This window comes from Nothobranchius furzeri, chromosome 3 (assembly GCF_043380555.1).
Source record: "Nothobranchius furzeri strain GRZ-AD chromosome 3, NfurGRZ-RIMD1, whole genome shotgun sequence".
Taxonomy (NCBI): domain Eukaryota; kingdom Metazoa; phylum Chordata; class Actinopteri; order Cyprinodontiformes; family Nothobranchiidae; genus Nothobranchius; species Nothobranchius furzeri.
The window spans coordinates 55695821-55720935 of NC_091743.1; the positions used below are offsets into that span (position 1 = coordinate 55695821).

Below are 25115 nucleotides of genomic sequence, written 5' to 3' on the forward strand. Positions count from 1 at the left end.
TGAGGTCACCAAGAAAAATAGGCATCATTACTGAGTAATTTTCATGACTTTTTTCACACAAAATGCTAGCTGTTACCATTCACTTACATTGTTTATGCTAAGGGGCTGTGCAGTGGCGCTGTGGTTAGAGCTGTTGCCTTGTAGCAAGAAGGTCCTGGGTTCGATTCCCGGCCTGGGATCCTTCTGCATGGAGTTTGCATGTTCTCCCTGTGCATGCGTGGGTTCTAATGAATGCACTGTTTCCTCACAAGCTATAAAATCAGTGGCTCCTGACAATAAATTGTTATGTTATTCTAGGATTAGTTAAACTTTGGAGTTCTTGGTTGTGTTTTCCACACATTGCTGCTCCTTGTGTAAAATACTCACCAGAATGATCTGGAAAAGTTTAGCAGGAATCCAACGTCATTCGAATTCCTCCTAAAATGACACAACCTGCATTTACTTGTTGAGTTTTAACGGTCTGATAATTAAATAAGCAAGCAGGCAGGTGATTCAGATTTAGCTCAAATGATAGAATAACATTTGTCTGCTAACTCACATGGAGAACTAGATAACAGCTGCTTTTCTTGATAAACTAGGTTAAAGAACATGAAAAGAAACCTGCACATCTCCAGGAGCATGTCATTTGGAAGAGATAAGACTCATTACTGCGCATAATTCAAATTATGCTGCTACTGCAGAGCAAAGACGGGTTGTTAAGAGCACCATGAGGGCAAACTGTTCAAGGAGTTGACTTTTACGGTTGGAATCTGTGGATAGACAATATGGAGTCGTCCCCACCCAAGCTAGGTTGACAAATATTCTTCAATAAGATAAGGAGACACACGTATAAAAATCACTAAAGCACTTCTGAAGAAGAAGAAAATGACAAAAACAACCAGGCATGTCGCTGGTCTTGAATTCCAAAAGAACCAGTTTGAGGTTCATAAGAAATTTAAAGTTACACAACTTTTTCCGGCGGTGTTGGTAAGGGTTTTGGCCCCTTCTTTTGGTTTCCTTTCTTTTTAATAAAACCTTTGTAAAGACAAGGACACTTTGAGTTTGGTTTTTGCTTGGTCAAGCCTTTTTCTCCTCCGTTAGGGTTACTTTGCGTTAAACTTGTCCTTTTTATGTTTATTCCCCTCTCTTTCCTAGCAGAGCCCACAGAGGGGTGTAACAGCGGGAATAGTGTTTGAGGAAATAAAAGTTACTTTGTAAGAAATATTGTGAACAATTAGGTTCCTCTGCAGTTTTACAAAGAGTGAAAATGAGCTTTTTCATGTCACAATAAAAGCCCCAATAAGAATGTTCCCACAAACAAAGCCCCAGAACAGATTCTGCACAAGCTTCAGCATTTTTCTGTATGTTTGGTGTGCACATAGAATAAAGTGTTTTTGTGTAACATTACAAGTACTTATTTCACAGTTTTGGTAAAGGTTTGTCCTCTTTAGACATTCAAAATTGCATTAGAGTTGGATTTTGAGGCATGGAAAATAAAGATGTTTTAAAGAGCAAGTCACCCCCAAATCAACCTTTTTTCCTGATAAACTATATAAATGCGTGTCTAATCGTGCCACAGACACGTGTAGTGAATAGTTTTGCACTTTAGTGCATTTTAATAAAAATTTTAATTTTCGCCCTAAATCTGTCAGTGTTGTAGTCAGGTTAAAAATTCTGCTCTGCATTTGAATTAAAATCTGCCATCGCTATTGGCTAAGAGGTACCCTAGAATGTTAGCTGGTACCATATGATGTCACAATGTCGTTGTGAGCCTGTGTGTGTGTATTTGTTAGTGGCTCCGTCCTCTCGGTCTGCTAGGCAACAGCATTAGTTGCATTTTTCAAACAGGAAGTGGGAGTGGAGTAATACTCTGGTAGGGGGTGACTTGTTCTTTGAATAAAAAATATTCTGTGGAATTTGCTAATTCATGAAAAAAAAACAAAGTGAACACGTGTTCCTTCCTTATTTACTACCTCATCTGCAGAAAAAACTGTTTAGCAGACTAAAGTCCATTAGTATAAAGTTACTATGATCAATGCAGTAAAACAATATATAGATTAGCCATTTCAGCCCAATGAATGAGGCTCCTTTTAGTTTTAATTATTTTTGGTCAGTCTTAATAAATGTAAACAATAAACTATGGTACTTATTTGTGAACTTTAAAATTTGCATTTACTTTTAATTTTGTAGTGGGAACTATTATTTTGTCTGCTAATGTTTTAGTCAAATGAACCATTTAGTTGGTTTTCTTGAATTCAGTTAACCCTTTAACTGCCACACATAGAAAAAAAAACGTGAACAATTTTTATTCTTTAGCATTTTGATTTGATTTGTCTGGTGCAGTAAGGGTTAGAGTATGATGTAGGTTAATAATTATATAAAACAAGAATGCTTATTCAAACAGCCCCATACTCTACCAGGAGTGTGACTTAATGGGTTAAAGGTGGTGTGTAGGATGTGGAGACATCTAGTGGCACACATCGTTGCCAAACGCACACAATGAAGTCAAAGTGTGAACATTATATTCAACAGCATATTTCCTCCCTTTTTGAGTTATTGTCACAATAAAATTCTCTATATAAATTCTTGTAAGCTGGGTGTTCTTTTGCAGAGCACTAATCAACCCAACATTTGTTTTTGGACTGTGCCAACTTGCTAACTCCACACATTAAAATCCCCAACTAAGATTTAAATAATAACGCTTTAGCTCTGAGCCTTCAGCGCTGACTAAAGCTCCATCCTGTAGCCTGCTGCTGGAGATGTGAATAGAAATTTGAAAAATTTCAGAACTCTTCAAGTCTGCACCAGTCTGCCAGCATTGGCTTGGCAAACAGCCAAAGAAGCAGCTGGTTCAAAAAGTTATCTGTCAGGAAAAGCATCTGTCTTCTTCATCCCCTGCCCTTCCCTGCTTTTTGACCTCTGTTACCTGCCAGAGTCTCAGTGACCCAAATCACTTTAGGCTTTAGTTTTAATTCAGCCCTTTTTTTTAAAATTAAACCAGTAAAGTTAGAATAGAAGTGAAATAAAAATAGACGTTACATTTATTTATGAGACAGTGAAAGCCTCCAGTATAGAAGTTGTCACTGTTCGCCACATATTCATTCATAAAAGTCGAAGGATTTTGCTTTCAGTCATTTTACAAACCCATTTAAAAAATCGTATTTTCAGAAATAAAGTCTAGATAATTTAATGGCCTCCAATGAATTGGACCTTATCAAAAAGGAATGTTTTCCAGAAGGGAGAATTTTTGCCTGGATCCTAACAACGACTCTGAAGCAGCAAACAGCTGTTTGAAGTTCATCTCCTTCCTAGCTCCACGTGGCGGTCTGGCCCTGAGGACAGATTCTGTTGGCAGTGAGAAACAAACATCTGCTCCAGCTTAACCCTCCCATAAAACACACACACACACACACACACACACACACACACACACACACACACACACACACACACACACACACACACACACACACACACACACACACACACACACACACGAAGGAAAGAGGGATGCGTGAACGTTGGGTTTGTGTTTGACGGAAAGAAGGAAGAAGACGACAGTCATAACTTACAGACTCGAGTCCTTTTTAATGTCTCTTAAATTTACAAAACACACAGCTGATTGTTTTTACAGAATATTTTCTTAATGCACAACAAATTCATGTCAAAGGTTAAAATTTTAGACACACACAGCCTGGGAAAGCAGCTCCCTGCTGGATTTATTTGCACCCACCTGGTCTTTAAAGACCTTGAAACAGCAGCTTTTCCAGTTAATGATTGGCCAGTATGGGGGAAAGTGTGCACTCACTGCTGTCTCTTATCGCCTCTGACCACAAAGCTGCTGGAGAGGTATCTCAGTGGCTGACATTAATATAGAGGGCAGCGCTTTGTTTAAAGAGACAGGTTATTTTCTGTGTTGTCTGCTGGAGGAGGAGATGGGGAGCATGCAAGAGCCCCGTTGACACAACTGGAGCTTTAATTCATTGCAGATTGTGCAGTTTGCTTTGGTTTGATTGCACGCTACGTTTTCCAGCTACGAAACCATCAAATAAAACAGATGTGTAGTCTTTTTTAAAGATGTCTGCAGATTATGCTTTTTCTTTGTCTATTTTCTTGTCAAATCACCACTTGGAAATTATTCTCCCCTGCAAAAAGGATGGAAAACTGTAAACTTTAGCATTCCTGTTCTCTCTTCTGCATATCGTATGCTGCACACTGCCTTCCTAAGGAGATGAGCCTCTTTGTAGGAACATGAGCCGTCAGGGTGGATTCCCACCAGCTGTACTCTGGTGACAGCACACAGGTGGGCCTGTGGTCGATCAGGTAACGGTTCAGGTAGCTTTCCTCCAGGCCTCTGGCCGTCACCCTGTTTGCTTGGTCCTGCAGAATGAGTAAAGAACAGCCATGGACTAGCTTACGCATCTCAGACACCGACCCGCCGTAAAACTCCGAGGTGTAATAGTAGTCCCCTTCATCCTCCTCCACACACGCTGATGAAACCTCCTGATCCTCATAAGGATACATATTTCTTTGCATCCCGTAGATTTCTGGGTGCAGCGTCGCCACGAGATCTCCCAGGATCTCCTCCCCAATGGGGCCCACAAACTTCTGGTCCACATCAGCGCAGAAAATGTACTCGACCTCGCTGTCAACAGAGTACCGGATGGCATCAGTCAACAGGACCATCCGACGATACGCCAACCGCTCCCACCCAGGCAGTTCTGCAACAGGGAGCACTTTTATCTGCCGCCCGGGACCCAGCTCGACTTGGGGATCCAGGGTACGAGAGTTGTCTGTGAGGATGTAATATGTGACCATCTGGCTGGGGAGAAAATGGATTTCAGCGGAGGAGATGAACGACCGAACAAAGCGGGCGTACGTTCCCACCACCAGAGTCAACAAACCAACATGGATTCCTTGTTCTGAGAGTTTAGCTCTCTGCAACGCTGCGTTACTGCTGTCCCCCCACACCAAAGGTGCGCCCCACGGTGTCTCCCCTGGGGTTTGGAGCTCTGCTGTTTTGACCACAGTCATGTCTTTCAGGATTCTTCCATCTTCCAATCCCAAGGTGTGGTGGACGGAATGAGCTGACTTCAGACTGCCCGCAGTTTTACGTCCATTCAAAAAATCTAAGAAGACAAAAACAGCATTTCAGTATTCATAAGAAAGGGATATTTATAAAACTGCACACAAAGATGCATAAGCTCCCTCGTAAACAAGACAATTAGTGTTTAATGTGGCATGGTGGAGAAACGAGGGCCCGGGCGGGATTCAATCCCCAGACTCTTGGGTGAGAGTCACGTACGCCAACCAGTCAGCCAAAGGGACATCCCCTTAGCCAAGTAGCCAGGGTGCACGATCAATCGGTACACTGTGACAGGATGCTCACACTGCCACATCAACTCAGCTGAAGTCACTTTAAAGCAGTCTGGGTATTATCTTTTAGCATTTTTGTTTGTGCGTGCATTGTCCTGATACAGAAAGAGTAGGAACATTATCTTCTGCACACTCACATAAGATAAGAGACAGGAGAAAACAGCTTAGGAGTAGCTGTATTCTGGTCATTCGGACTGGACCTGCTGGGAGATACAAACGCACACATGCACTCATCATTTATTTATTTAAAGCTGCTACACTTTACCCTTATGCCACCTCCAAATATCCCCCTTATACTGACAGATTTGATAGAAATATGGTTGTTATAGAACTGTTTCCCCTTGAGAAGGATCCTATCTTTAATTTTCACAAGTAATCTGTGAAAAGCCTGCTGAACGTCTGTAGTAAATTGCATTTATATCAGTTTATCGCAGTCTGGATGCTTTTCCTGATTAAGAAGAAGGAAGAAAGAAGCTTTTGACTAAAGGATGCTCCAACATATGTCATGTGTAGGAACATTAAACAGGTCAGACTGATATCAATGGGGGCATTAGTGTCACTCCACTTGATTTCATGGGACTGAACCGTCACTGGATGGTTGACATCACGTTTTAGCTGAACCAGTCCCAGTTTACATGCCTGTAAACTAAAGCTGCAGCACATGGGGCAGCAGTTAATTCATGAGATGCCATGAAAAAAAAAACCATGACAAAAGCAGAAGAGGAGGAGCAGAGGGCATGGAGAGCGTACTGACCTGAAGGTGTCTTGCAGAGCAGAAAGACTGCCATGCTGTGGATGAACTTGTCAAGTTTTTTCCAGACGGGATTTTTGCTGCTTCCTAAGTTTGTGGATCTTGGTAGCTCTCTCTGTCCCTGGAAGCCTGCCGTTAAAGTCCCTGTTTTTGGCCATTCGTTTTTCAAGTCTAAACTTCACTTTCTGCCTCGTCTTGCTGCTTTTCCACTGTTTTCCACTCCCTAGTCTTCAGATAACTGGTTCCCAACTCCCCCTACTCACGTTCTCTCTGAGGCTCTTGAAACATTCCCCATTGGAGCACAACCAGAGCAGCCAGATGTGAGGGGAGGAGTTGGAAAAAAAAATAAAGCAACCAGAGAGGGCGTCCAAGAATTGCAGAGAATGAAGAAGGAATTGTGTCTTCTTTTCCATGCTGAAAGATAAACTTTAAAAACTAAATCCAAGACTGAGGTTTATGAGCTACTTGTTCTTTCCACAACATTCATTTTAATAAAATTCTGCACATATTTAGGAAAAAGGGGGAAAATTATGTAGTGCAGCACGATTTTATGTGCAAATTTTTGTTGCTGTACTTGGCAAATGTTGTCCTCAAGGTGGCGATATAAGAGAGGGCAACACGTAATCAGAACTTAGCATGCAGGCAAGTGTTGCACAGTAAAATAAACCCATGTACTTTCTTAAATGAAAAGCCCTCAGGCAAATCTGTTTAACTTATTTTATGAGTCATTGCAAAGGTGGTTTTCTTTACTTAGTAAGTCTTTAATTACTGGATTTGGGGCTTTCCTGATATATATATATATATAGGTCCTTCTCAAAAACTGTGCTTTCATCCGTAAAAAGTACTTTGGACCACTGTTTCTGGTTAAAAAAATTATCATATTGTGATGAAGTTCATTATTTTCTGTAATGTACTGAAAAACATTAGACTTTCATATATATTAGATTCATTACACACAACTGAAGTAGTTCAAGCATTTTATTGTTTCTAATATTGATGATTTTGGCATACAGCTCATGAAAACCCAAAATTCCTATCTCAAAAACTTAGCATATCATGATAAGGTTCTCTAAACAAGCTATTAACCTAATCATCTGAATCAACTAATTAACTCTAAACACCTGCAGGAGATTCCTGAGGCTTTGAAAAACTCCCAGCCTGGTTCATTACTCAAAACTGCAATCATGGGTAAGACTGCCGACCTGACTGCTGTCCAGAAGGCCATCATTGACACCCTCAAGCAAGAGGGTAAGACACAGAAAAAAATTTCTGAACGAATAGGCTGTTCCCAGAGTGCTGTATCAAGGCACCTCAGTGGGAAGTCTGTGCGAGGAAAAAGTGTGGTAGAAAAGGCTGCACAACGAGAAGAGGTGACTGGACCCTGAGGAAGATTGTGGAGAAGGACCGATTCCAGACCTTGGGAGACCTGCGAAAGCAGTGGACTGAGTCTGAAGTAGAAACATCCAGAGTCTCCGTGTACAGGCGTGTGCAGGAAATGGGCTACAGGTGCCGCATTCCCCAGGTCAAGCCACTTTTGAACCAGAAATAGCGGCAGAAGCGCCTGACCTGGGCTACAGAGAAGCATCACTGGACTGTTGCTCAGTGGTCCAAAGTACATTTTTCGGATGAAAGCAAATTTTGCATGTCATTCAGAAATCAAGGTGCCAGAGTCTGGAGGAAGACTGGGCAGAGGGAAATGCCAAAATGCCTGAAGTCCAGTGTCAAGCACCTACAGTCAGTGATGGTCTGGGGTGCCATGTCAGCTGCTGGTGTTGGTCCACTGTGTTCTATCAAAGGCAGGGTCAATGCAGCTAGCTATCAGGAGATTTTGGAGCACTGCATGCTTCCATCTGCTGAAATGCTTTATGGAGATGAAGATTTCATTTTTCAGCACAGCCTGGCACCTGCTCACAGTGCCAAAACCACTGGTAAATGGTTTACTGACCATGGTATTACTGTGCTCAATTGGCCTGCCAACTCTCCTGACCTGAACCCCATAGAGAATCTGTGGGATATTATGAAGAGAAAGTTGAGAGACGCAAGACCCAACACTCTGGATGAGCTTAAGGCCGCTATCGAAGCATCCTGGGCCTCCATAACACCTCAGCAGTGCCACAGGCTGATGGCCTCCAAGCCATGCCGCATTGAAGCAGTCATTTCTGCTAAAGGATTCCCGACCAAGTATTGAGTGCATAAATTAAAAGAATGATTTGAAGTTGGCTTTTTTGTATTAAAAACACTTTTCTTTTATTGGTTGGATGAAATATGCTAATTTTTTGAGATAGGAATTTTGGGTTTTCATGAGCTGTATGCCACAATCATCAATATTAGAAACAATAAAAGGCTTGAACTACTTCAGTTGTGTGTAATGAATCTAATTTATATGAAAGTCTTATGTTTATCAGTACATTACAGAAAATAATTAACTTTATGATGATATGAAAATTTTTTGAGAAGGACCTGTAAATATATATATATATATATATATATATATATATATATATATATATATATAATGATTTTTCAATTTCAATTATGTTTTCATTCAAAATTTTTAATATTTATTTATTAATTATTTCTGTTGTGTCCTTGGGCAAGACACTTAACCCCATGCCTGCTGGCAGTGGTCAAAGGAACCGGTGGCACCAGTGTTCGACAGGCCTTGCCTTTGTCAGTGCGCCCCAGGGCAGCTGTCGCTACATTGAAGCTCATCCCCACCAGTGTGTGAATGGGTGAATGACTGTGTTGTGAAGTGCCTTCGGGGTTGTAGAACCCTAATAAGGTGCAATACAAGTACAGGCCATTTACCATGTATTTAGTATAAAACATACCAATCGGTCCAAAAGGCAAAAATCTATAGAAAAACTATTTATCAAGAGCACTTTAATTTCATGTTTTTATTCAAGTTCCTCTGAATTACAGCTTTCCATCATTTCCTGCTCAACACCAGCCATGTAAAGAAGCTAGCGGCGTCATGGCGAGCAGCAAAGAAGCAGTCAGTGACAAAATCGTCTCTCCCCTTGGATACTATTGTGTTCATGGACGTAGTTGCAGAACTGTCAAGTAAATAGGTGGCAGGAACGGCCAATCACACGTTAGCAAGTATCAGCAGAGCCAGTAGATGAACTTATGGACGGTTCTAATGGGAAACAGGCTTCAACACAAAGGGTTGTTTTCCGCTTGGTCCTATTGCTCAACTAGTGTCTATTTAATATTTCCTGCACACGCCTGTACACGGAGACTCTGGATGTTTCTACTCCAGACTCAGTCCACTGCTTTCGCAGGTCTCCCAAAGTCTGGAATCGGTCCTTCTCCACAATCTTCCTCAGGGACCGGTCACCTCTTCTCGTTGTGCAGCGTTTTCTGCCACACTTTTTCCTCCCACAGACTTCCCACTGAGGTGCCTTGATACAGCACTCTGGGAACAGCCTATTCGTTCAGAAATTTTTTTCTGTGTCTTACCCTCTTGCTTGAGGGTGTCAAGATTTTGGATGAAAAAAGTGCAGGGGACAAAAACTGACTTTGGAAAAAATGGTCTCCCATTATTCTGTGTCCCCTCCAAAGCTACAACCATGATTGTGTTCAATCCCTTGTAAAATAATGTCATATTGATCGATGGTTTCTAAATCGAATCAAATCAAAACGGTGTTGTGACAGAATTTGAGGTATCTGTGAACATCGAGTCCATTGTATCGATCTCTTATCGCGAGTCACCCTCTGAGTATCCCTGTATTTTCTCTGATCACAAACTATAAAACATTCAAACAGCACATTCATGATGTCACTTTGCTGTTTATTTTGATAAATCTCATATTTTTACACGTCCATACAGAAACTGAAACATAAATATTAGTTTGTGTAAACAATCTTTGACTGAGGAATTTGTCCAAATCAAGCCAAAAATCATAAATAAAACAGCACAGGCTAGTCTAACGGATAAATCACTGGGATCATGGAAAGCTTCATCCCAAACATCATCGGAGAAAGAGTCAAAGCTGGAATTTCACAGACAAACAACAGCATTGCCTTGTGTGAAGCGAGCGTCCTGACAGCGCGGTTCTGGCAGTGATCTGATGCTTTAGCTTCGTGAAACGGTGCTACACACAAAGAAATTCCTGAAGAGTTTTGGTTTAGTTATTTTTTTCACTTATTTTATATTTTTTCTGGACTTAGAAAAATAGTTTCTCTAATGCAGCAGAACTGATACAAAACTAAATAAGTTACAGAAGGAAAACAATCTCTTTTTAGGGTTTCATTGGCATTTACTAATCCACCAAGTTATAGATCTTCACTTTTTATTAGTTCTAATAAAATAAAATATGAATATGATCATCCTGTTTAACTTGTCTGATTTATAGCAAATAATAGCTCACAATAAAATATACTTCTTTATGTGTTTGAAAGCAAACTAAAAACCATTTTGTTGCTTTTGTTTCACTGAACCCTGAGAATAAATCTTGAGTCGACAGATTTAAATATTTAAAACAGTTGAATATTTTGTGTCACGTATAGCCAACATAATGCTAATTTAGTTTTGAAAGGTTGATTTATTCTCAATGGGAATGATTGCTCATCATCACATGGAGTTCTCAGAATAAATGGGATTAAATTAAACCCATAATTTCACAATCGTTGTCTCTAAATGATACATAGATGTAGATAAATGTGGCATGCTTGAGCAGGCAGTAAGGAGAGGAGAACCAAGACCACTGGGCTCTCTGCTACCTTATTCTGATTAAATGCTTTTAGATTCAACACAGAGAGTCACATTTTACAGCACAGAGGCTCTGAATAAGTCCATATTTTAAATCACATCAAGAAAGGTTACACGTCTAAATGAAGAATTAATGAATCAAAGGGATGGATCAGAAATAGATCGGAAATGCAGCATTTGGGGTCTTTCTCACTTTCTTCTTAACATTTGGATTTTTTTCCCCTTTCATCTGTTCTCCTTGTTCCTCTGTTCCCAAAATCTCCTCCCCCGAACCTGCTCACTTCTGGTCATCATCCAGCATCTCAAACAGGGCCTGCAGCAGCCGGTCGTCTCTGTGCCTGTATGGTTTGGTGTTGTAGAAGCCGTCGCTGTAGTCGCTGTACAGACTGTCCTCGGGGCCACTGTACTTGTTGATCAAGTCCAGAGCTTGGTACAGCTTTTGGGCTGGGAATTTTGTAGGAGGAGGAGGAAAGATGTCCCGGGCTGGCTGCTGGTTGCTCCACATGGAGGGGAAGGGCCTGGGCGTGGCGCGGGGCTGCTGCGATGCGGCGGCGTGTCGGTTAAACGCCGTCTGCAGGAGACGCAGCAGGGCCAGAGAGGGGGAAGAGAGGGAGTTTGAGGGGAGTTTGGGCTCCTTCTCTGGATTGGAGGAAGAGGCGTGTTCAGACTCAGCCCTCTGAGGTGGGCGGGCCTGTGTGGGTTCCTATAGCAACAAATGTGACACAGATTGGCGTTGTAGAAAGAAAAAACAAGATTTCAACTGGGAATTTCCACAGTGTACCACAACTGTACTGTTCCCAGGACACCAGCACGGTAACTCACCTCCATCATGTCATCCATATGTTCCACACCTCGGCGGTCGTTCTGCACTGCGTTGTACGGAATGTACACTCGAGGTTTCTTCATGTGCTTGGGTTTCTCTGATGTTCCGTGGAGAATCAGCTTCCAGTTCAAGATTCGTCCCTTGTTCTCCATATGGCCCGACTGTGACAGGAAACAGGAACTGTCTTAAGACCTAACGGGAAAACTGTTCTGTAGGTCCTATGATTGTTTTGCAACCCTGAACCTGATTTATTTGTGTAGCTACCCTAAAGAAATGTAAACCTGAAGGCTAAAATAAGACTTTTCTCTATAAAACTCACAGTATCTGTGATCTTTAAGGTCCAGATTCCCGCAGGATCTTCTCCCCAAGTATGAACAGACATGAAGTCCCAATTCTTGAAACCATTGGCTGAGGTATCCCTTTCTCGCTCTGCCAGTAGAACTGTGGTGGTGCCTTAAGAAAAACCCAAAGGACTGAGTCATTTGGGGATTTTGTTGTTATAAACTTGTGTTTATGTGTGCTTGTGTCTTTTCTCACCGGCAGGGGAGGTGAGTGTGATGTGCAGATCTCCTCTCCGGGTGTATTCGATACTGGCCTCCACCTGAACATGCTCCAGCGAGTGAACGGCGTTCTCCTGTCCCACGCAGGCTTTGGTAGGAATCTCTATGGTGATCTCTCCCGATGCTTTTAACTCTCTGTGGATAGCAACAAGGGAGAACAGAGGTGGGCCCTGAAATTGCATGCTTACAAGATTATATGTTGTTGTGTAGCTTTATCTGTTATTTATTGATGTAGGAGAGACCACTTCAATTGATGTAGAAGCGCTTCCTCAGAAAGTTTTGCAGCTGATGTCCTTCGCAAATGACCATTAAATAACTATAATAACTAGCCTACTCTACTACAGTAGCAGTAGCTCTGCGGGCCGACCTAGCCATGCTCCATGTAGCCTCAGCAGGTCTGCCATTGGCCTGAGCAGTTTGTGTATTGCCAATCAGAGTGCTCGGTTTGGACAGGGGGATGTTGCGATGGAGCAAAACAACAAAGATGGCAGCAGCTTGTTTGAAATGGTAAATAGTAAATAGTAAATGGTCTGTATTTGATATAGCACCTTCTAGAGTCCTGGAACCCCCCAAGGCACTTTACAACACAACCAGTCATTCACCCATTCACACACTGGTGGGGATGAGCTACAATGTAGCCACAGCTGCCCTGGGTGCATTGACAGAGGCAAGGCTGCCGAGCACTGGCACCACCGGTCCCTCCGACCACCACAAGCAAGCAAGGTGGGGTTAAGTGTCTTGCCCAAGGACACAACAGAAACAATTAATGAATAAATATTAAAAAATTTGAAACAACAGCAACAGACTGAGCAGGGCTCAAACCTGCAACCTTCCAATTACGGGGTGAGCACTTAACTCCTGTGCCATTGTCACCCTGGGTATGGGATCAACATTGGATTATTTAGACTTGGGCTTTTCTTTGAGTCAGCACCTAGAGGTACTTGAGTCCATTATTTAGGAAAAGGATGTATTTGTGTCTGTCTTCTTGGACAGTTTATGGCAGACTGCCCTGTTGACTGACATCTGGAGCGTTAAGTACATCACATCATTCGTTGTCCAACAGCGTGTGGAGACAGTTTGAAAAACAACCGTAGACCTAGCACCACAACTAAGATCTGTCTATGGGTCGTGACCAGACTACATTCACATATATAGAATGGTTTGCCGGGCTAGATACTAACCACCATATCTCATCATAATCATTATCATAATGCAAAAACTATGGGGGTGAGATTTTGTATAGTGTAATTAAAAAAAGAGATGTGTCTATGACCATTATGGCCTTTTGAGATTAGACCTGTTTGAAGAAACTTTACTATTTGCCCCATTCAGCCTAGTCATTAGCATATCAATCTAGTCAGAAATATCTGTTTCTGAAAACATTGACTCAAACAAAGATTTTCTAAAAGCTAAACTTCCACCTTAAGGAGCTTAGCCTTTTGCTTAACTTGGTGACATCTCTTGGTGAGTAATAGCGCTCTTGGAGAGGCACAATAATGGTGGACGAGGAAATGGTTCCTCCAAAGCTTTCCTTACTGGATAAATAATATGTTTACAAATTAGGTTTCCTTTACTTTTATTTCAGTTAAAGACCACTCAGTCAGAACTCTGCACATACCTTGGCTGAAAAGAATCATCCCTGACGATGCACTGTTTTTTTTCCGGTACGTGCGTCCACGTGGCTGGGTCAGAGAGGTCCACCAGAGCTTTGGCGTTGAGAAGTCCAAAGCCAAAACGGCTGTTGACCATCAGTCCTGCTCCGTTCCTCTTCCAGCCTGGGTTATTGGCTAAAGGGTCAAACTCTGAGGTCCAGACCACGATGTGCTGCAGGTCTCTCCAGGTAAGATTCGGACTGCGGCAACAAAGGAGGGCAGATCAGTATGTCACGTACAGAGCTGTGTGATTTTACTGTATCCAACAATTATTTAAAATGATTCAGGATCCAACAGCGTTTTATACTTTTGTTCCAGCGCCAGGGCAAATATGCCAGCAGCCAGCGGGGCAGAAGCTGAAGTGCCGGTGTGAGTCTGAGTGCACTCATTGTGAAGATCAGCACTTGTCTGATAAAAGAACAACACAAACAACCATAAATCAAAACATTATGTCATTAAGTGAACATTTTCTTGTACAAAAGTATTTGTACTCACAATCCTCTGGTCAGTATAGTCTCCGCTGCTGTACGCTGTAGCCAGAGTGGAGGAGCACTTCTCAGCGTACCACGGGGACAGGCCCTGCTGGGAGGCGCTGCTGATTGAGATGGTGAAGATGCTGTCTGTGTAGCCATCACAGTCACAGTTATCGCCCTGGCGACCGCCGTTACCTGATGCCCAAACAAAGATGGAGCCTTTTCCACCACGGCCCTGTAAAGGAAAACGTGGATTCAATTCCACCTCTGAGTACACGAATCCAGTCAGCTCTGTACCGATCTTGTTTTATTCCCACATCTGCTGCAGAGCTCACACAACCTGAACTTGGATGAACAAAAAGGAATGTACCTTCTGAATGCCGTATTCAAAAGCCTTCTGAGCCAGACGACCAGGCCCCTCCACAGTCTTCCCGTCGTCATTGGGCCCCCAGCTGGCGCTGTAGATGTCCACATGGTTCGGATTAAATCCGATGGAGCTCGCTTCGATGGCGTCTGTCACAATTCCATCCAGCATACGGATTCCTGCAGAGAGAGACAGAAGACTGTCTGCTTGCTTATGAACACATAACTTGGTTTTACACACAAAAACCACAAAGCAACAGAATCTGCTCAGGCTAAATCTAGGAGTAAACATGCAACACTAATAAACAAGAGGGAGGCATGGCAGGAAGACAATTAGAGGTTATATTCTGCTAAGTATGATTTATGATTAAATTACTGGTAGTTAAAATATGAGAAGCCAAAATCTTTACCTCCAACCTTTGAATTGTACGCCACTCCAACACCACACTTGTTGTTGTCGGCCTGCATTGCAATCTCTCCTGCACACCTGGTGCCGTGCCTGAATCGGAAGGACAAGCTCATGATAAGCTTCTGCAGCTTTTATTTTTTGCGTTTTGTGCATTTTTAAAATGTTTTCATCTTGTTTTCGTTTATTTTGAAAAAAAAAAAAGAAGTTAACCCCAGCTTGAAAGGGAAATTACCAAAAGGGACATTTTCTAAGTAAGCCTTTGGTGGACTTACTTGTTTTCATTGGTGGAGTCGTATCTGGGAAATGGGTCGGGGTCGTTGTCGTTGAAATCGTAACTGGCAGCAGCGTCCTTCAGCAAGTAAAAGAGAAACCAGTCAGGAATTCAAATAAAAGCTGGCATAGCGTCAGAGCAAATCAGTGACAAACGCTTCAAAAGCAGATCCGGTCAACCCGTTGTCACGGTGACATCTACAGCATGAGTAACAATGTGTGTGAAGACATAAGGCCACATGTTGGTGGCTGGGAGCCAGTTTGAACAGCAGTCTGTTTCTGCGTTTGTTTCAGCATCACTACCCGATCAGATCAGATGCATTGACAATGAAGCACAAGCACTTAGATCAAATGAAATCAGAAGTTGTCTGATTTATTTATTATTTTTCTGCAGCCTAGGTGGGTAAGAGCTGCCTGGCCACAGCCGTGTGGAAAACCACACCACTAATGGGACTTTTAGGGTTCTTGTAAACAAAGGAAATGCTCTTCCTGTCCTGACTGACATCATATTCTTTCCCTTCCAGATGGGAATGAGATTAATTTCTAAATTCTTCATCCGTGAATGTAGAGAGGCTGCAGCCAAAACCACGTTTAGCTTCTATTAATTAAAATCAACAAAGCTCCTCAGGGAAGTGCCTCATCACACAGTGGATTCATTACTGCCTTCACAAAAATGCCTTGTGAGGTGTCACCAGCAGTGTTGCCATGGCAACATCAGGCTCAGACGACGGAGGCTGTCTCCATGGAAACGGTGTCTTACGTAGTTGGAGTAGATGTCTGTGTGGTTCCACTCCAGCCCGTCATCGAGGACGGTGAGGACCACTCCCTTCCCGGTGATGCCCTTCTCCCACACTGGGATGACGTGCAGGTCTAGCTTCGGCAGTGAGGACGACGTCCGCGTGTCTTGCTGGAAAACGGGAGGAGGAAATTATTCAAATACAGATCTCCGAACATCTTTAGCTGAGTTGTCCTCTGACCTTCACTAGAACTCATTACCGGGTTGTCAGAATTTCTTTTGTTGGGGCATGAGTCCACTCCTGCTCTATGGCCACTTGAAGAGCAAATGCTACTTGAAGGTCGTATTCATTTTGGATGAGTCAGAGAAAGAACTGCGATGATTTAATTGGCTCTCAAGACTTCATGGTGCCTAAAGATGAAATCTTAAGTTTTTATTCCCCATTTCACATTCATTTGAAATCATTCCAAAGGTTCCAAAGATTCTCTCATATTACACAACCTAAACCTGATCTAAAGGAGGAATCTGCAGCTAATGCCTTCAAGGGGCAAGATTTAGCAAGATTGTGATTCATGAGCTCTGATCTTTGTGCATTGTGCACACAGACTGCAGAGCACCATCCTAAGAAATGACTCATCTGCCTTTTCTTTTCTTTTCCCTCAGACTCTCACCCATTACAGAGATCACAAGACTTAAATTCCAAAATATATAATGTTCTCTGTAAGTATTTAACCCCTTGCAGATTTAATCTGTTTTTGTTTTTTGTAACCCCAAGCCTAAATGGTTCTCATTTCTGCAAATGGATTTAGGGACAGAAATGTCCAGTGTTACTATTGCTCCAGATCTTTAGAGACAAACACCTTCCAGAAAGTCTTACTTTTATCCCATCAGTCCACAAAACATTTTCCAAAAGGTCTTCATCAAAATGAATAAATTTGTTTTTATTTTATTTTATTTTATTTTATTAAACAGAGTGACTTTGACTCATAAACCTTAAACCTTGACCATGTGAGGCCTGCAGTGATTTGGATTTAATTGAATTCAGTTTATTTAAATAGCGCCAAGTCACAACAAGTCCTTTCAAAGCATTTTACAAAGTAAACATTCCAATTGAGTTCAGTTAATTATGCCAATTGGTTAAAACTTTCAAGGAATCCAGCAGATTACATTGAGTCACTGAACTGTTGTAACAATAACTTTACAGAAATCCTCCTACTAAGCAAGCATGTAGCAACAGTGGAGAGGAAAACTCATTTTTAATAGGAAGAAACCTCTATTAGAACCTGGTTCAGTATGAGTGGCCATCCATCGTGACTCACTGGGGGTTTGAGGAGACAGAGCTCATACACACACACACACACACACACACACACACACACACACACACACACACACACACACACACACACACACACACACACACACACACACACACACACACACACACACACACACACACACACACACACACACACACACACACACACTCATACACACAACATATTTGAATGTTGTTCTGGTTTATTTTATTCTTGAATTTTTTTTTGAAAACGAGACATGGAGCACTGTTTTTGAGATCTTTTAGCCTCTTTCATGTTGTCAGACAGGTTCAACTAAAGTAATTTCTTTATTCCACAGGTCAGGTAGTAATCAGACCAGGATTTGGCTGGTGGAACTAAATTTTGCATTCCAAATAAAGTGGATAATCTCAGTTAATCAATGATTTAACAAGTGGGTGAATTATTATTTCACACAGGCCCAAATTGGTCCAAATAGCTTTCCCCCTTTACATACTGACATATTTCCCAGAGTTAGATAAGTGGGAAGAAACAACTTTTAACCAACCCAGTCATTTTTAGGACACGGCTGCACTCCTTTCGCTTTAGCTTAGCATAAAACACAGTAAGTGAATGGATCCAACTAGCATTATGAGTAAAAATGTCTTTAAAATCACTCATTAGTGAGCTCACTTTTGTTTAGTGACCTAAATAATCAGACTGACTGGCAAATTAAAATAACTAGTAACATAATGGAATCACAGGTGCCATTTTAGACTTGGAACTACTTAATGACAAAGCACAGCTGCAAGCCTCCGCTGGCAGCCTCAGAGACACAGCTTCTGTAACAAACTTAATGTTTACTTAAATTTGTTTCCCAGTCCTAAAAACTGAAGTCTGAATAAAACTCAAAAACTGTTTGCAAGCTGTGACGTGACCTTTGTTGATGCTACTAGAAGCTCCCAGTTTCCAGCTTTGTAAAGATTTTAATAACATGAGGCAAACCATGCAGAAGCTCATGTGCATCTCTCTGCACCAACAGAATGATTAACATGAACTGGCTCCAGCGCAGTAGTGGATGCACCCAGGCACAGCCAAACAGGCAGCAGGACTTTCAAACTGCAAGTATGAGTCACTCTTTTAATTGAGTTTATGCAGCCACCCACTCACGATGGATGAAGATGTTCGTCCCACTCCTCGCTCCACCTCTGCCATCCTACTGGCCCTCTTCCCGTCTCTCAGCTTTACCCCAATCAGTGAGCATCAGCCCTGCCAACGTCACAGTCTTTTTATTTCAGCCTCTGCGTTATCTAATTATTTTGCTCATAATCCTGCATGCCATCAATTATTAATGCTGCAGGGAAAAAACACAGAGTGACACCTGAGAGCACGGTTTATGTTGCGTTTATTACTGGCTAAATGAGGGAAGCAGGTAAACACCACTGCCTCAGATGAATCGTGCCGTGGCCCTCACGGTGACACAGACATGGGCTGATGTGGAAATACAGAAAGCGGCACTTTAAGGCCAATTCCATTAGTGTCATCATCCCTCATCAGCACAAATGATTCATCTCAATGTGTTTTCTCATCCACCACAGGCAGCATGACTCATGTTCGGTTAGCACAGGTGCAAAAACCAGAAGAGCTGAGGCTGAGAGAACATAGTTGTAGCACAAGTCCATGTATGATGGAGAAAAAACATAAAACACCATTTATTTACTGTCATTTGTTCCTCTTTTATGTGGATTTTATATTTCTGATATTTGGTTCAATGAGCTTATTTGCATCAAAGTGCTGCCATGTTACCTGTTACTTTAAAGCTTGTGGATCAAATCCGTAACGATTTCCAGGTCAGTGTTTTATCAACATACAACAAATAAATTAGTAATGGATGTGAAAGAGGATGCACAGCTGTGACAATCTGCTGTTCTACGCTGCTACTTGGCCTCAGCATGCTAAAACGTGCCTTTCTGCTGCCCCATCCTGGATTATTGCTCCCTCCACCCCTCTCATGTCCACCAGGGACTGTGGAACCAATTAGAGAAATGGCTCTTTTGGCTGAAACTGCCTGATGGTGGGTTACTGTTTCACTGTTGTCATGTATGCACTGATGTACATGTTTATAAACTTGCATTAATGTGCAAGCACACAAGCTACATGAGCACACCTGCTGCATGCATGCACGTTGCACACTGCAGTGATCTTCAGCCCTGAGCTAAAAAATGCTGTGGAGGTTAATTGTCACAGGACTTTAGGCAAACCGTTAGGTGACGTTAGACCAAGAATATGTAAAATATGACCCAAGAGGCGATTGTGAACCAAAATCTGATATCCATTTCTAGTTACTGTATTCAGAAACATGTTGAATCTTTATTGGAAACTCACCAGGTACCACTGCTGGTTCCACATGGGGTCATCGAACAGTTTGTCCACAGAACAGTCCCTACAGCTCCTGAGCGCCGCTCTCTTACTGCGCCGCTTTTCATACTGCTGCTCGGCCCAGAGCACCTGACCAAAAAAAATTAATACATTGATGTGTCTCAAAAGGTGAGGAGCTCCCACACAGCCTGGGACAAAAAAAAAGAATAAATAAATAAAAATCAAAAACTGAAAACTCTTACCCGATCATCCTCAGACAGCTGCCTGGTGATGTGGTCAGCGCTACGTTTCATTCTGCGGGGGTGCGTTTGGTGTCTGAACAAGAAATGATTTTCCAGGGCCCCAATCTGGAGAAAAAACAGAGTCAAACTAATTACTGTCCACAATAAAGTAAGAGGGGATTTCGTATTATTTTTTTCCACCTGCAGGACAAAACCCCAAGCCTATATGAGGCACACCAGTAAATAACAATAATGCTGTAGGTTGTTTACAGATTTTAATATGAGCACACAAAAATAATCCAGAAGATGTGTGAACTTTGGGGACATTAAAGGTTTCATTTGAGCTGCAGCCTTCTGTTATCTGTGTGTTTTCATGATTTCAGAGCAACAGGTTATGTCAGAATAAAATCACCAGTGTTTTGTATCCTTGTTCAGGAAATTAGGATACACAACAGGGGTGGACAGGTGCAGTAATGGGTTGTAGAGGTGAGGGAACGATGAGTCATAGCTTGCTTTAATCCTGCGATTTAACAGCTAAAGGTATAATTTCCCCCTTCTTTCATCACTGTTTTGATTCAAATGTAATGCAACATCTTCTTGCCCTATACATGAGATATTTAAAATGCCCCCAACGTATAAACTGACCTCATTTTGAACTTATTGAGGGGTTGGTCTAAACGCGCTCCAGGAGCGTCGGTCGTCCCTACCTGTCGGACCAGATCGTAGTCCAACTCCCTGGCGATGGCCTCGGCGGCGGACATACCGCCCGGGATCTCCACTGCCCACTCGTTCAGGTACTGTCTGTCCCCGAAAGATGCGCCCAGCGAGCGGGGAACCACGGAGCAGAGGACGGCAAACACACAGCACATCACCGCTGGACGACATCTCACTTCCATGTCAGAAAAAAATTCTACCTATTTACAAAACCAACCTGATTATCTTCGAGAAAAACAGATAAAAACTGCGAGATGGAGGTGGTGAGAATAAAGATTCTCCTCGGAGTTCAGTTTATTTCCCGGAGACACCGCTGGAGGAGAAGGAGAAAACAGGAATCTGCGCGTTTTTGACCCGAACGGGAGAGGAAACCGTGATGATGGGCAGGGCTGCTGGGTTTGTGTGTGTCCTCGCGATGGGGGGTTGCTCACACGTCAAATTACTGGTGCTTCTGACGTCAGATTGGCGTCTACCTCTGGTTAAACTCCCTAAGGCAGAAAGTCCAAACGGGAGGGAAGAGGTCTAAAAATATCCCGAACGTCCACGAAGGAGGAAGAGGAGGGAGGAGAAGATGTGAAGAAGAAAAATAAAAATACAACAGACAAGCATACATAGCCTGCGTAGTCTGTTGTATTTTTTTCTCCTTCTCCTCCCTCCTCCTTTTCCTCCATATCTATAACTTTTGTCTCATCCATCCTAGTTTATCCCGCCGGTGTTAATCAGGGGATATATATAATCGTAGTTCCAGCACGTCTTTGTAGTTCTTTATCTGTTTAAAGCAAATGACTGTTGTCAGAAATCACTGTACCATTTCTTTTCCATCATGTCCCCAGGCTGCAGTCGTTTAATCAGGAAATAAAAGGGCATGTTCAGCACCGCGGACAGCTCCTTGTCTCCATTCTAACTGGAGCCGAACTGCAGCTAAACACCAGGAAGTCAGGAAAAAGCACCAGTAAGTAAAACAAAGCCGCTGACTCTAGCAGCTGGACTAGCTCTGATCCCTTTAAAGGGATCCTACTTTCAAATTGTTTTCTTGAGCCAGTATGTGCTAAAATTACCATTTACAGTGTTTATAAAAGGCCACCTAGCCCCTATCGCCCCCTGTGGCCATCAGGTTTGTTGGACTTGAGAAGTGAGCTGACATACCTGGTTTTGCAGTCTGGTTCCAGCACGTTTCCTGCATGTTTTAGATCATGAACACAGCTAATTTAGTTTAGTGATGAATCACTCCTGTAGAAATTCAATTGAATTAATTTTATTTATATAACGCCAAACAACGACAAGAGTCGTCTCAAGGCACTTCACATTGTAAGCATTCCAATACAGGTCAGTTCATTAAGTCAATCAGTAAGAAGTTTTCTATATAAGGAACCCAGCAAAGCACCCAAGCCTCTGCCTGTGACCCAGCAAATCGTGATGTGCACCCACTCAGACCGTTTGTCGAGTACCTGCTGCCGAGCCGGGTTTCTTCACGTCGCTCCTGCAGTTCTCCTACTTCCTGGTCCATGCCTGCAGGGCCTATGCCTGCAGGTCCTCCATGCTGCAGCCTCTTCTGAGTCCCGCCGCTGCAGCCTCTTCCGGGTCCCACGCCTGCTGCTGCAGCCTCTTCAGGGTCCCATGCCTGCCGCTGCAGCCTCTTCCGGGTCCCACGTCTGCCGCTGCAGCCTCTTCCGGGTCCCACGTCTGCCGCTGCAGCCTCTTCCGGGTCCCACGCCTGCCGCTGCAGCCTCTTCCGGGTCCCACACCTGCTGCTGCAGCCTCTTCAGGGTCCCACGCCTGCTGCTGCAGTCTCCTGTTCCAGTTTCCGAGTGTTCCAGTTTTCCAGTGTCCTGCTGTCGAGTTCCAGTGTCCCGCGCCTGCTGCTGTCGAGGCCCAGTGTCCTGCTGTCGAGTTCCAGTGTCCTGCGCCTGTTGCTGTTGAGTTCCAGTGTTCCAAGTCCGAGGGTTCCTGTTCCAAGTCCGAGGGTTCCCGGTTCCATGTCCGAGGGTTCCCGGTTCCAAGTCCGAGGGTTCCCGTGTCCAAGTCCAAGGGTTCCCGTGTCCAAGTCTGAGTTCAAGTGTCCCGAGTCTCCAGTGCTATGTGGCTTTGTGGGGGTTTGGTATCCGCCCCTTGGGGGGTGGGGGTGGGGGTGGGGGGGGGTACTGTCACAATCTGCTCCTGCCTCCCTGACTGTGTCTCTCCCCTGCCCTTCATTAGTCCCTATTGGTTTCACCTGCCCATTGTTTACCTGCCCATGTGTTCATGATTGTTTCCTTGAGTATTTATACCTCCCGTCTTGTTTGAGTCTTTGTCGGATCATTGTTTGTTGTCAGTGTTGTTTTGTTCTGTCGTTCCCACTCTGCCATTAAATCCACTTTTATTTTCATCAGTGCCTGCATTCCTGCCTCCACACATGTCTGCCGTCATCCACACCCGCAACGTGACAGCGCGTGCACACACACACACACACACACACACACACACACACACACACACACACACACACACACACACACACACACACACACACACACACACACATGTATTGATAATCTCCACCGACTTCCATTCATTTTAGTGACACCACATATGCCTAACCCTACAGCACCGTTTTTGCAGGTTAACCCCTCAAATGAACCAGGGACTAGGTTAACTCCTGCCTGGTTATTATTATTATTCCTACTCCCAAACATAGCTAAACCCATAACTAGTTGTAAGATTTAACACTAGAACCCTGACACTTTTGTAAACTATATAGCTAGAACTGTCCCATTACGTTAGACACAAAATCATATTCACCAAAATTTCTTCCAGATTGTCTACAGCAGTTCCCAAACTTATTTAGCCACGCACCCCCTAGCCCCCACATCAGGACATGGCTATCTATCTATATCTATCTATCTATCTATCTATCTATCTATCTATCTATCTATCTATCTATCTATCTATCTATCTATCTATCTATCTATCTATCTATCTATCTATCTATCTATCTATCTATCTATCTATCTATCTATATCTATCTATCTATCTATATCTATCTATCTATCTATCTATCTATCTATCTATCTATCTATCTATCTATCTATCTATCTATCTATCTATCTATCTATCTATCTATCTATCTATCTATCTATCTATCTATCTATCTATCTATCTATCTATCTATCTATCTATCTATCTATCTATGTATCTATGTATCTATCTATCTATCTATCTATCTATCTATCTATCTATCTATCTATCTATCTATCTATCTATCTATCTATCTATCTATCTATCTATCTATCTATCTATCATCTATCTATCTATCTATCTATCTATCTATCTATCTATCTATCTATCTATCTATCTATCTATCTATCTATCTATCTATCTATCTATCTATCTATCTATCTATCTATCTATCTATCTATCTATCTATCTATCTATCTATCTATCTATCTATCTATCTATCTATCTATCTATCTATCTATCTATCTATATCTATCTATCTATATCTATCTATCTATCTATCTATCTATCTATCTATCTATCTATCTATCTATCTATCTATCTCTATCTATCTATATCTATCTATCTATCTATCTATCTATCTATCTATCTATCTATCTATCTATCTATCTATCTATCTATCTATCTATCTATCTATCTATCTATCTATCTATCTATCTATCTATCTATCTATCTATCTATCTATCTATCTATCTATCATCTATCTATCTATCTATCTATCTATCTATCTATCTATCTATCTATCTATCTATCTATCTATCTATCTATCTATCTATCTATGTATCTATCTATCTATCTATGTATCTATCTATATATATCAGACGTCAAGCTAAACAGTCACTCGACAGACAGGGTTAAAAAATATGATCAACCTTTTTCCCTATCACTTTCATTTTTTAAAGAGCAAGTCACCCCTTACAAGAAGCGTACTTCACTCCCACTTCATGTTTGAAAAATGCAACAAATGCTGTTGCCTAGCAGACGGAGAGGGTGGAGCCACTACAAATACACACACTCACGACATTGTGACATCATAATCTACCAGTTTACATCATAGCATACCTCTTAGCCAATGGCGATGTCAGATTTAAATTCAAATGCAGTGAAGAGTTTTTACCTGACAACGGTACAACACTGACAGTTTCCGGTAGAAATTTTAAATTTTAACTAAAATGCACTAAAGTGCAAAACTACTGGCTACACGTGTCTGCAGCACGATTAGACACGCATTTATATAGTTTATCAGAAAAAAATAGTTTATTTGGGGGTGACTTGCTCTTTAAATAGTCATTAATAAACATTCGATACCATTACAATTTCCTATGATTTAATTTTAAATAAATATTTGGAGTGCCCAGGTAGCACATCAACAATGCAATTTAATGGTTTTTTCAAAGTAGGAACGTTTAACCTGGGGCCAGCTA

The 25115-nt window shown here is 42.3% G+C and overlaps 2 protein-coding genes across 4 annotated transcripts; both read right to left on the reverse strand.

The window, feature by feature from the left end:
* Nucleotides 1-3531: 3531 nt before the first annotated feature.
* On the reverse strand, nucleotides 3532-6430 carry LOC107385470 (globoside alpha-1,3-N-acetylgalactosaminyltransferase 1). 3 transcript variants are annotated; one of them, XM_015959364.3, is made up of 3 exons: nucleotides 6110-6428; nucleotides 5493-5555; nucleotides 3532-5108 (listed from the first exon to the last, which is right to left on the reverse strand). In XM_015959364.3, the coding sequence occupies exons 1-3, from the start codon at nucleotides 6141-6143 to the stop codon at nucleotides 4153-4155; spliced, it is 1053 nt and encodes a 350-aa protein (XP_015814850.3). In that variant the 5' UTR covers nucleotides 6144-6428; the 3' UTR covers nucleotides 3532-4152. The 3 variants fall into 3 exon arrangements, with proteins under 3 accessions (XP_015814850.3, XP_015814849.3, XP_015814851.3); XM_015959363.3 differs by having other exon boundaries at nucleotides 5493-5558; XM_015959365.3 differs by lacking the exon at nucleotides 5493-5555 and having other exon boundaries at nucleotides 6110-6430.
* Nucleotides 6431-9878: 3448 nt separating this feature from the next.
* On the reverse strand, nucleotides 9879-21443 carry pcsk1 (proprotein convertase subtilisin/kexin type 1). Its single transcript, XM_015959362.3, has 14 exons — nucleotides 20691-21443; nucleotides 20005-20109; nucleotides 19769-19891; nucleotides 16131-16277; nucleotides 15373-15449; nucleotides 15102-15190; nucleotides 14699-14871; nucleotides 14351-14563; nucleotides 14163-14263; nucleotides 13822-14055; nucleotides 12181-12338; nucleotides 11963-12096; nucleotides 11643-11804; nucleotides 9879-11523 (listed from the first exon to the last, which is right to left on the reverse strand). Exons 1-14 carry the CDS (start codon nucleotides 20877-20879, stop codon nucleotides 11098-11100), a joined length of 2331 nt encoding a protein of 776 aa, XP_015814848.3. The 5' UTR covers nucleotides 20880-21443; the 3' UTR covers nucleotides 9879-11097.
* Between the last annotated feature and the right edge of the window lie 3672 nt (nucleotides 21444-25115).